Raw genomic sequence first — 12,794 nt, 5'->3', positions numbered from 1 at the left:
CCTGTTACCTTAAGATAAAGGGCTAGGAAGGAAATAGGATAGATAAAATGCCTATCTAAACTACTGTCAACCTCTTGAGACGTAAGCATTATAATAGTCAGAACTTGAGTTTCGGAAACCAGATCGTACTACTCTGTGTATTTCGATAATTATCTCTACTTTGTTTTCCATAAATAATTAGTAAAGCCCATTTTGAAATATTAGCCAATCTCAGCAATATTAAAAGAAGTCAGGGAAAGCGAGTCCTTTTAATGTTTCAAGGAAGAATTGTGAAGACAATGTTCTGTACATCCTTTGCACAGAAACTCAAATGGTAAAAATTAAGTTAGATTTTTCTCGTTAGAGTGGGAAAAAAAGGTGGGAATTCCTGTTCTATATATTAAAGGATGACACAAATATTGTTTAAAAATACTGGAAATGAGAGGATAAGAAATAATCAAAGGTATTCCAACTCAGGAAAACAGAAACACTCTGATGAAATTAAAGCTATGAAAGTTATTAACTAGATAAGGCAAATAGTCAAAACTTTAAACAATCTAAGTAACTTCATAGATCTGTTATGAACTCATTTGGTGATTCTGTCTAGGCAATCTTTTCCAAACATCACTACTCCGTAACAGGAAGAGTAACTAAAAACAGTAAAATGATTTTGAATAAAAGATGAGACCCAAACTTTTATACAATCAAATTTTCAAGCACCCAGGATTCCAAACTGTTTCCCATAAGCTCTAATTTCATGAGCTATTCTTTAAATGGAGGAAAAAAAAGAAAAAAAGGAGGGGGTGTCTTATAGGTAATTCTGCATATTTTGGTATTTACATTGCATAGTACCTGAAATCAAAGTCTCTGAGAAGTCCTGCAATAAATAACTTTGATGACTCAAACACTGCCCACATTTATTTGACTCTGTAATATTTGTTATTATCCCATGAAACTCTTGAAACATTTAATAAAGATTAAGATACTACTGTCTCCTTTTTTACGATTTATCTTGGGCAGTTCTGGTTGGAGGTTTGAAAAGTGAAAGAAATTAAAATTAGCAGACAAAGTAATGCTGGGATTATTAATAATTACATTTAGTCAAACCATTCCTTTACTTCATTACCTTAAGTATAACATTGGTTCAAAACAAAGACCGGAATGAAAACATAAAGCCAAGTTAAAAAGGCATTAGCCAGGCCCCATCCCTCAGAATTTCTGCTAACATTCTTGGAAGCTCCACAATGATGGTGATAATCTCTGGCAGTGGTAAACCAAGCTTTCATGTTTTAAGCGATCACTTGTTGAATGAATTAATAAACACTATTCGCAAAGCAACTTTCCATTCTTTTACATATACCCATCAGGGTTAAAGAAATGTAGTAGGAACAGGGACCTACACTAATATGTTTCTTTACTATTATTTCAGCTTGAAAAATGAACATGGCATTTTGCAATTTAATAATTTAGAAACAACGGCAAGCTGTTTTTTTGTGTGTGCCAAGTCATTTATTCTAACATGTCCAAAGTTCTTATCTTTAGTTGAAGGGCAGCACATAATTTCAAGTTGTTTGGAGTAAATAAGAGTAAAAACAATCCTGAAAACATCTTTTCAATGTAAGAAAACAAAAAGATAGCTGTACCTTTAGAAAACCAACCTCCATTTCTTTATTCACTATCTAGTTGTATAAGATAAGATATACTTCTGTACCTATATATACTGTTCATAGAGTTGAACAGCTACTGTACAAGTAAACTAATGCAGAGACTGAGATGGGGGTTGGAGAGTATTTCTTGGAAATTTTACAAACTTAACAACAGCTACCTTTTATTGAGTCCTTACTGGATTCAGTGTATTGGATTATTTGCAATAAAAGGAAGAACTTGAATTCAAACCCTGAGCTCTAACTCTAGATCCAGAGTATTTAACTAGTGGATTATAGTGGGATTGATTTAGACTGAATTAACCACAATGCAGTTTTAATCTCTCCTCAACTGCAAATCTGTACATAACATGCCAACCTCTGGTTTAAGAAACTGACACAAACAGTGATTAATTTATCTCCAGCAGGGTTCAAAATTTCCACCGTATTCTGTGACCTCGCCTCAAGACAACCCAAAATAATTTCTTTAGACGTAGTCTTTAGACACAGGAGGTACTTTTAGCTCTGATAAAGGCAGGTTGCGGTTTTTGCTTTTTGTCTTAATAGAAACTGCTCTGGTACCTGACTGCCACCTGTCTACATTTCCCCCTCATCCTAAAATTTCTAAAATGATCTCTGAGTAAGGAACACAAGACTTTCCATTCTTAGCAGACATATTCTAATTTCTAAGTATCAACAGCAACAAAATCCAAAACTTGCTAAACAAAATAGTCATGCAAAACTTTCTACACAAAAAACTTGCCTAGTACAAAATACTTATGCGTGGTATACTATGAAATATTAGCCTTAGATTCTAAAATTCAGAGAAAAAAGAAACCTGGTCACTGACGTCTAATTATTTACAAAGCAGCCACCAATTCAAGTTACTGGTTCCTAACCACACTGTCATTCTTCTCAATGGCATCAATTCAGGTTTTACACTTGCCTTATACATATTTGCAAAGCATTCTTTGTAAAAGAAAAGTCTACGTAAGAAAAGTAAGTATCTATGTTATATATATACATAATGAATTAACTGATCAATCCTTTAGGACTGGACCAAGACCAGACACTGTAAATGAAATATGCTTAAAAGTATCTCTGTTCCAGTTTTAAGAAGGACGCTGTGTACCTGAATGCAGCATCAAGGAACACAGCCAATAACTAGGGGAAAAAAATTTAATAAATGAGCAACTGGCCCAACATGACAGGGGCAATTTTAATAACCCCATCTGCAAAGCCAGAATAGTCTTTTTAAAAAAGCATTTAAAAGGATAAAGTGAACATCAGCTTCCCTTCATAATCCAGATAAGCAGAAGAGTACATTTAATACATGTATTTGGTTTGCTTTTTGAAAGACCTAATGACCCGATTTAATTATTCACCAGGCTAAAATCTTAGAAAACTCTTCTCTCCACATTCTTCAAACTGCATTTATAACATGAGTCTCTACAAGCATCAAGAGTTTGTCTATACTCTACTCTCTATACTCTGTATATATAGTCTACATATACTCTGTCGATATATGCTGTCTATATCATTCCTCTCTGTCACTTTACCGAAAAACCAAATAGTTTTAAAAATTACAATAAAGTGACATCAAATAATCTGATTTCCCATTATTAGGTTTCTAAATAATGCCAAAATGTTCCACTTGCCCAAACCTGCTGCTAACTTAAATACGTTCTATCTACTCCAGTAATTCTTTACTAAATAAAAGTCACTTTTAAATAGGAACAATTTGAATTATTAGGCTGAAGCTCATTCTAATTTCTATCAGATTATAAAGCAGTCATATAATGTACATGAGGTAAGAATGACTCAGTCTTACCTTTGTCAGATGATACTTTTTCTGTGCATCTGAAAGAAAAGAGAATCAAATATTAAATGAATAATCTTGCACACTTCCTTAAAACACAAATATTCACCTCTTTCAGGTTCATCTCCAGAGTGATGCAGAAAACATCTAGAGTAGTACTGTCCAACAGAACTTTCTGGAGTGATGAAAATATTCTACATCTGCACTGTCCAATACGGTAGTTGCCATGTGGCTACTGAGTGCCTAAAACAGCTATGTAACTGAGGAACTGAATTTTCAGTTCTGATTAACGTAAATTTAAATAGCCACATGTAGCTATCATATTTGACAGCACACAGCTAGAGTATCATTCAAAAGTTGTTTTTAACTGTAAAAAGATACTAATACAAAGAAAATATTGCTAATTTTGTTGTATTAAATGGTCATAAGAGAAAAATGTCCTTATTCTACACAAATGCAGTAACTTGGGGTGAAATGAAATAATGTTTGAGATTTCCTCTAAAACACTTCTACCGAAAGAAAACGAGGGGGAAGGGGGATAAAGGTAGCAAGCATGGCAAAATCTCAATTGTTAAATTTAGGTGATAAATACTGGGGTTTCAATATACTATTTCTCTACTTTGTGTTTATTTGACAATTTTCATAATAAAAATTTAATGAACCTAAAAGAAAACCCTAAAATTATTCATTTGTTAAACCCAAGTCAAAATCTATTTCTAAAAAGGCAACAGACTGGACCTCAGAAATAAATGTAACTTGCACTTTACAAATTGGAGAGGAACAGTAAAGAGGCTAATGTGTAATAAAATACTGGCTAAAAAAAATGTCATCCCCATGTTTTTAATTCAGGAAAATTTCTATCACACATAACTGTCGAGTAAGGTATAATGAATCCCCTCACAGCCATTACCCACATTCAAAGTTGACATGTCTTGGATCTTTACCATAAAGATGCCACACAGCATCTCTGAGCAGTACAGTTTTCTCTTTTTCTCTGAAAGCAAACCTAACACAAATGAAGACTCTTATGTTACAAAAGAATATCTAAACAAATACAGAAGCCACCGCATAATATAAATATTCTGTTCTCTTTAGAAAGACTAGATATCATTTTCTCATCCCATTTTTTAAATAAAGCTTGGTATAACTTTAAATTATGTTATTAATGTCCCAATTAACAACTAACACAAGAATACTGCTAACCATGTTAACTCTAAATGAAAAGTACAGAAACAATTGTTAGATCTTGAAACACTATACAATTAACTTTCTGAAAACCTTCTGGAATGGTTCAATGTTTCTTTTACCACACTGATCACTGTTAAGAGGAAAACTCAGGATTTCAGGCTTAAATACAATTGAAGCCTTCTCCAAAGAGTCAAGAAAAGTTTTTCCAATTCAGAATGTTACTGCCTCTTCATTCTCACTATTATGACCATTGCCTTTTCCTTACAAAAGCAGCAAGAAGGTATCATGCTAAGGTTTACTATCATTTTACTTTCAGCAAGAAAATAAACCCAAAATGGAACTCCATATACCAGAAAACAGAGCAGTATTTGTTTCCTTCATTTGTAACCCATCTGAGCCTGTAGGTTTACCTCTAGTAATATTCAGTTTTAGCCTGTATTCCCTGTGGTGAGGAAAGAACACCTTTCCTCAACAGCTAAATGAGAAATTAAAAAAAAAAAAGTATTTAAGTGTTAAATTCTGAAATGCATCAGATAACTAAAGGACTTATTATCACATGGGAGAAAGAAAATAAGTCTTTTACATTTAAAGTAGTCTTATTTTAACAATATATTGTTTCCATATTAGCAGAAAGAATGTTTTAACTTATGAATCAGAAATAAGCTGGAGTGTGTGGGTGTGTGTGTATATATATAAATTCCCATATACATATACACACACACATATACATTTTTAAGTTAGGTGAGTATATAAACATCTGTATTTGAAACATAAGAATGTTAACTCCAGAGTTTATTGGTTAAAATACAGCAAATGAAAAGCCTAATTCTTAGTACTGATATATAATCTTTCTTCAAATTTGGTTTATCTTTCCTTAATATTAGCCTTTAAGTTTTAATTTATAATGATTATAGATTTAACTTCATGCCTTTATCTTGAGCACATTCACTGAAAAATTCTTTATTTCCCTTCACAAAGAGTTCCTACTCTTTTCATTAATTTCTGAACATTTCAATGCAAATAGAAAAGTTGTTATAAGCTTAGGAAAGTTTCTAAAAATTATAATTATCATCTAACTATAAAGCTCATTTCACAAATCATAAATTATCAACTAAAGATGAAGTATATTTAAGGAGATTAAGTGACTTGCCCAAGGTCACTTAGTAAGCAGTAGAAAGCAATGTTTTTTCCTCTGTTATTTTGCCTTGTAAGAGGAAAAGAGGTTACAATCAATCCAAGTCTCTGTATTTACTGACATTATTAAGCTACTGTACACTCTGCTGTCTCTTCTATCAAGAGAAACAAATGTAGGTTTAACAGCTGATGACTGGGAATTTATTGGGGGAAATGTTATTTGGAAAGTAGGGCTGAATCAAGGTGAGAAGGCACTAGACCAGGGTTCAGTAAACTGAAATGTCTTAAAGGACTGTTTCTCACTTAATTAGTTTCAAAATTTATTTTATCATTCTGAAAACCTGTAAACCATGTACACATTTGACAAATCTCCACTAATCAATGCATCTTCCTCCTTTACTGCAAAGTCCTTGAGGATAAAGTCCATGTCTCATTTTCCTTTATAAACCCTGGGTCAACACAGTACCAGGACCAGTTACTGCTCAATCAAGGTTGGAGCTGAAATGCTTTAGTTCTTTGATTTCCAGGGCATGCAGTAAATTGAAAATGTGTAACAAAAAAATTATTACAATGAAAATGTATTGTAACAATCCAATCAAAACTGGATTATATATATATATATATATATATAATCAAGAGAGAGTTCTGAGGCTAAGTGAAGGTAAAAGAACACTGCTCTCTTTTATGATATTGGATGACGGAGAAAGGGACTTTAAGAGTTAAGACTATTCTTCCCTCCCCACAAGGGATATTGTGAAGAAAAAAACTGAAGGGGTTTAATTAAGTCATCTTCAAGTTCAACTACAGTAACATTTATAATGTGGAAATAAAAAAAGACTCATTAGTACTTTTTTGCCAAGAGTTAGGGAACGTAATAAACCATGACAGCCGGTAAAACTACCACTCTATGTATAATCTTAAGAGATCATTTCTATAAGTAAAGCTGGTGGATCAGTAGGAGGGAAACGTGGCAAGGAGATATAGGTATGGGTAGATGAAGATAAAAGGGAATTAAAAAAATATATTAAGATATTAACCTTCCTGTGTATGGTAACAGAAAAAGAATTAAAAATCCAATTTCACAGAATTTACATGAAAAAGACCACTACACACTAGTTTTACCTCTACCAAAGGCATCACTGCTCAAAACAGTAACTTTTAGTAAATATTTCCTACATATCATGCTTTGTGTTAAGTGTTTCACAGGGTGTACTTAAGTCTCACAAACGCAGCTCATAGAGATTAACGTTATCGCCTATAGATAATAAAGTTGAGGCACGAGCAGTTTAATTTGTCCAAGGAATTTATATCCAAATAAGGCTAATGATATATCTCTTCAAATTTATGAGAATACAGAAGCTTAAATTTTCTGTGACCACGAAATTAATTTACAGCAATTAGAATCCTAATTGCAGCTGAACCATTTGTAAGTACATATTTTTGTTGTCCACAGAAATTTAGTTTACACAACTCTCTAAATTATGTTAATTTAAATAACATCTAATAATTTGAAAGCACATATAATACACAATAAACCTTTGAATTTTATTTCTCTTTCTGAGAGTCTTCTAAGACAAGCATGCCAAGGTCACAGACTTCACTCTTAATTTCATAACAGGAGTGTTCTAAATCTATCGGGTCTGTACAAGCAAAATATTGCCATGCTCTCTGCTGGGGAGGTAGGGTGGTGGTGGAGGTGGGGGGGCATTTAAAACTGATTTCTCCCCCCACCTTCAACTTTCCCTGCTTTTACTAATTTTTTTCACTTGAAAGTCAAAAGACACAAATGCCTTCAGTAACGAATTCAATGGCTAATGTGATTGATTTCTAGAATTTACAAACACGTGTGCCTCAGTATTTTCAGCATTGAAACATTTTAATAAACAATTTAAAACATTTATATTTCTGATCATCTTAGTTTCTCTATGATCTCTAGGTAATAAAGAAATTACTTTCAGATTATTCTAATTTTTAAGGACGAAGTTCCTACATTAAAACATATGCAAAAACAAACACATAAGCTACTTGTCAAAAAAAATGAAAGAAAACGCCACTCATCTTGTTACATGAAAGACTCTATACTTAAAAATGGCAAGCCACGTTTTACCCGACTACTAAGTCCCAGGTTTTTAAAACGAGTGAAAAGTGATGTGAAAATTCAGTAGAGTGAAAAAAGCTACATAACGATACTAGTACAACTGGCTCTTGAGCTAATTAATGGGACGGGGGGGGGTGAGGGGAACGACACAATTTTGAAGGCTAAGATCTAAGCTCATGCTGTAGATTTCCTAATGGGGATGTGATGTAATACTGGAGAGCCGCCCTAAGCGGGAAAGGGATAGGCTGACAAAGGGAGCGCAGATGCCAGAGTGCGGGAGAAGCCTGAGGCGGCAGGGAAGAGGTGGGTCACTAAGGAGCAGAAGAAGTGTATCCTACAAAGGACGCCTTCAGGGAGTGGGGAAGTGGCCGGACAGACAGGCCAGGGGGGCGGAGGAAGCCAGAGAGAAGTGATAAGACCGCTAGGGAAGCGGCGTGACATCTGCCATGCGAGCCGGCAGGGGGCAGAGCAAGCAGTATGTCACGTGGAGTGATCGCTACGGGAGCCGAGAGGGTTGCGTACGGGTAGAGGGGGGTCTTTCCCACCGCCTGAAAGACTGCGTTACTCACAGGAGTCGCGGACTCTTCTTGCCCTGAGCTGGAGACGGGGGCTTCGCGGCCTGGGACTGCTGCCCTGGGGCGTCGGGAGGCCTGGCGCTGGGGCTGCTCCTCCGCCGGCGGGGATACTCGGCCTTCCTCCGGCGGGACACAGCGGCGGCGGCGGCCGCAGCGGCCCGGCCCCGGTCCCGACCTCCCCTCAGCACGCGGCTGCTAGTGGTCCCCCCAGGGGCCGCCGCCGCCGCTTCAGGGGGCTGTTGCTGGGGCTCCTCCGGAGCCGCCTTGGCCGCCGCCGCCTCTCCCCCTTCCTGGTCCTGCTGCTCCGGGGGTCTCGGCTCTTCCGTCTCCCCCGGCATCGGGACTCGTCCGCCCCCCACCCCCTAGTCCCAGGCGGCGGAGGCGGAGGCGGCGGCGGCCGCGGCGCTGCTCCCCCCGCCCCCCGGAGCGACCGGCTCACTCTCACTCGGCGCTCCTCGTTCCCCCCTCCCCTCCGCCCGGCTCCGAGGGCGCCCCCCCCACCCCCTGCCACTCAAGGCCTTCTACCGCAGGCGGCGCGCGCGCGCCCGCCACAGACGCGCAGCGGACCAATCGGAGAGGAGGAACGGCTTCTTCGCCCCGCCCCCCAAGGTCTCTCACGCAGCGGCGTACCGGTTCCCTCCCCCACCCCTCCCTTCAACCAATCAGGAAACGGCTCCAAGGGAGCGCGCGAGGTTTTCTTCCCCGCGCACCCGTTCTCACCGTTAAACGGCTGTGTCTCGCGACAATGCCAAAATGACCTTTCTCCCCCACCTCCGGAGCTCAATGCGCGCTAAGGGCAGTGGGAGGGGCAGGTCTCGCGAGGAGGTTGGTGGGAAAAAAACGCACCTCTTTCCCCGCCTCGCGCGCACCCTGGAATGGCTGCGCGCGCACCTGCCTCCCTAAGGAGCCGCTAATGCCACAAGGGCTCTTTCTATCCTTCTTCCTTAAGCCGCGGAAGTAGCCTCGGCGTTCTTCTGCCCCCACCCCGATCCCACTTTCCTGTCTGTAGCCTTTCTGTCCCCAGCGCCGCCAGGTCTTGCGGGGAGAAGGGGGAAATTTTTTTGAGCTGTCGCTTCTCCTTTAAGAAAAAAAGCCCCGTCGGCTGCCGGATGAAAGTCTCTGAAAAAATGGCGGCGGTAGGACAGAGGCGGGGTCGTGAGGGCAAGGAGGACCCGCCTTTTGGCGCATGAGCATGGTTAACTTGCCCAGGGGCATCCTGGGAAATGAAGTTCAACTTATGCTACGCCTTAGGAAAAAAGATACGGAGCCAGAGGCGGAGAGGATGCTGGGAGTGTTTGACTGATGCGCGATGGGAAAGGTAGTTTACTCTTTTCGAATTTACTCTTCCGGGGAGGCAGTGTTTCCGGGTTAGGCCTCAACGCCTGCGTAGATCTGACCACAATTGTGGGCCCAGTGGCTGGTGGGGTTTGCCTGGCGGGGTTTTCCGTAGTTTCGTACTTGGTGTTGGCGAACCATTTGTAGGGTGGACACGTAATAGCCCTCATCTTTGTCTGGTTAGGTGGCACCTCATCTGGGACCGCTTAGCGTTTATATCTGCAATATTCGTCTTTTGTGTCTGACCCACTAACCTGTGAGCGTCTGGAGGTCAGGGATTGAATCTGGTTCCGTTGGATCCTAGGGGGGCTAGCACAATTCCTACCACTCATTTGATACTTAATAAAAGTTTGTAGAAGTAATTGTAGAATTGCTTTTTTACTAGATGTTGTCGGGGCCGAGGAACTGGTATCGGCTGCTTAACTTGGCTGTGGTCCCTGGGCTGGAAGGAAGGGAGGTGAAGGGTTGTTAGCGTGACCTACCCGGAAAACTGAAGGCCTCCCTCACACTCCCCACCCTGAAACCATCTGCTTCTGCGGTTTTTAAATGTTTCTGCTGCACAGGAAGCATGGTCAGAATAGCAGCTTTGTCAGAAATTACTTTTCTCTCCGCTAGCATGTGAAACTAAATTGCCCTAACGCATCAAACGGGAGTTTCCGTTTGCTTGTCTCCAAGTTGCATTTGGTGATGGCTGTGAGCTTTTTGCGTTGCTTCCTTTTTTCCTTTCATCCATTATAATCGAGGAGCGATTTGCAGGAACAGTTCTTACCCCTGGAAACTAAAGCATCCGGGGTTAAAAATCTCCAACGTAAGTGAATGGAAACAAGATCTCGGAATCCAGTTCTAAATTTCACATTAATCATTTAGTTAAACTGCAGATGGAGTCCAATATCTGCAAGACAAATGCTGAAGAGCATTTTTCCTTCCAGGATTTTGGCTCAGTTACCACTTCAGATTGGGCAAATGTTCGTATTCTCTGTTGAGTGTTTTGCGCTTTCATGCGGGTAACGGCATTTCAGTTGTCAAAACTGTTGAGCATAGTGTGGATGGGAATTTTTCAAACCTATGTTTGCAGTGAGCAGACTTTTAGAATGGCACTGACATCCAATGGCTGCTCAAAGTAATGCAGAGATGGGATCTCCTTTACATTAAAAACATTTTTTTAAAGTCTTAGAGTCACAATGGAATGGAGAATGAATGATTCCTTTAGATTAACCTTAAAAAGACCACTGTGTTGTAGAGGAAAGATTACAGGCTTTGAAGTTAAATCTGTTATAGTAAGTAACAAAGCCACTTACTAATTATATCATCTTTAGCAAGTTTCTATTCTTTGTATCTATTTCACCACTGGTAAAAATGGGGATAATATCTATTTCACAGGACCGTAATTTTAGTTCTTTATGTACTGCCTTCTCATAGTAGGCCTTTTGTAATTGTTTTGTTTTATTCAAGGTGAATAAAATCACAGTGGTTAAAAAAAAAAGTGAAAGTTAACCTCAGTGTCACTTTTTAGAGAAACTAAGACAATATAACTAGGCAGGAATTGTGCTTAATCGAGAATGTCTGCAGCTTAGAACCTGGTGTCTTAAATCTTCCAGTTTCATTCTTCATGACCCCTATAGTTGTTTGCATTTTGAACCACTGAAATAAACTTGGCCCTGAGAATCCAAATATGAACCTGGTCCTGAGAATCCTGTTCTGCCTTTTTTTTTTAATCTTTTTATTTTTTATTGGAGTATAATTGATTAACAATGTTGTATTAGTTTCAGGTATATACCAAAGTGATTCAGTTATACATATACATGTATCTATTCTTTTTCAAATTCTTTTCCCAATTAGGTTGTTACAGAATATTGAGCAGAGTTCCCTGTGCTGTACGGTAGGTCCTTGTTGGTTATCCATTTTAAATATAGCAGTGTGTCCATCCCACACTCCCTAACTATCCCTCCCCACCACTACCCCTCTGGTAACCATAAATTCAGTTCTCTAAGTCTGTGAGTCTGCTTCTATTTTATAAATAAGTTCATTTGTATCTCTTTTTTTTTTTCTGCCTTTAATGGGTTGATGATCTATTCAGAAAACCAGGTAAGCACAATTTCTGGATAATTAAGCAAAATGAATTGGTTGCTAGTTAACTCTGATGGAAATTTTATGAAGGAGATTGTGCTTCCGTGGTCCCTCAGGGGAAAAAAAAATCAGATTCCATCATGCACAGTTACAGCAGGATACCCACACTGGGCAAAAACACAAGTGCAAATCTGCCATTCCCATGAATTCAAAATGAATCCAGGCACATAGTAGGTTCTCAAATTTTTCAAAACTAGTTTTGATTCTTATCACCCTGGCCAATGCACAGCCAGAACTCAAATCCAATTACTCACCTTTTATGTCAGGCTCATTTTTTAAAACTCTGCCCTACAAAAAAGAAAAAAAAAAAGAAAGAAACTCACCAAATCAAATCAAAAGAGAGGAAGTGCTAAGCAAATACAGGAACCAAAAAGGGTTATAGAGGCTGCTTCACGCTGGCTCATTCAGTTCCTTTGCGGTCCTCTTCTTCAACACATGCCAAAACAGTTCCTCACAACCTGTGGTACCAGAGCATCTTGGGTGTGTGACGATGGAAGAGTTGGGTGAGTGAGGAGCTTCCTGGAGGAGAAACTCTGAGGGAATGAAGACTTGGCTGCCGTCTCCATGTGTGGTGGGGTATACTTCTAGCCAGATGGAGGATAGTGTTGGAAGATTTTATTTTCACTTCTTTCCTGACCTCAGGCCAACCAAGAGTGAAGCATGAGGAACTATGTTATTTTGGGGAACTATGGGTTTGCTGTATGCAGAGGCACAATAGGCAGAGAATTTGGTGCTAACCACAGAGTAAACGCTGCACAAATACTTTGGGGCTGAATTGTGATTGAAATTGTCATTTTATTATGAGCATTTTGCCTCTTGGGGGCTGCTGGAGATCATAGGGTGGTCACAGAGTTGGCAAGTTCAGAGATGTGATTTGGGGGGAAAAAGAAAGAAAA

At 39.2% G+C, this 12,794-nt stretch overlaps 2 protein-coding genes across 5 annotated transcripts in view; one reads left to right on the top strand and one right to left on the bottom strand.

Moving 5' to 3' along the window:
* Window positions 1-8,826, bottom strand: part of ZFP91 (ZFP91 zinc finger protein, atypical E3 ubiquitin ligase) — a 30,742-nt gene extending 21,916 nt beyond the window's left edge. For both annotated transcript variants that reach the window (XM_082845584.1, XM_082845585.1), the window contains exons 1-2: window positions 8,431-8,826; window positions 3,454-3,482 (exon numbers count right to left, since the gene is read on the bottom strand). In XM_082845584.1, the coding sequence (XP_082701710.1) occupies window positions 3,454-3,482; window positions 8,431-8,774 (373 nt within the window). In that variant the 5' untranslated portion in view covers window positions 8,775-8,826. The remainder of the gene's footprint in view (window positions 1-3,453; window positions 3,483-8,430) is intronic.
* The window catches only part of LPXN (leupaxin), a 43,906-nt gene continuing 39,216 nt past the window's right edge, over window positions 8,105-12,794 (top strand). Inside the window, exon 1 of one of the 3 annotated variants that reach the window (XM_082845595.1) lies at window positions 8,105-8,164. In XM_082845595.1, coding sequence (XP_082701721.1) covers window positions 8,125-8,164 — 40 coding nt within the window. In that variant the 5' untranslated portion in view covers window positions 8,105-8,124. Of the gene's footprint in view, window positions 8,165-9,163; window positions 9,755-11,918; window positions 12,402-12,794 lie in introns of those variants that run through there. The other 2 variants (XM_082845596.1, XM_082845597.1) reach the window with 2 other exon arrangements.

Source organism: Leucopleurus acutus, assembly GCF_964270905.1.
Source record: "Leucopleurus acutus genome assembly, chromosome: 8".
NCBI classification, from domain to species: domain Eukaryota; kingdom Metazoa; phylum Chordata; class Mammalia; order Artiodactyla; family Delphinidae; genus Leucopleurus; species Leucopleurus acutus.
This window is presented reverse-complemented; position numbering and strand designations above follow the sequence as displayed.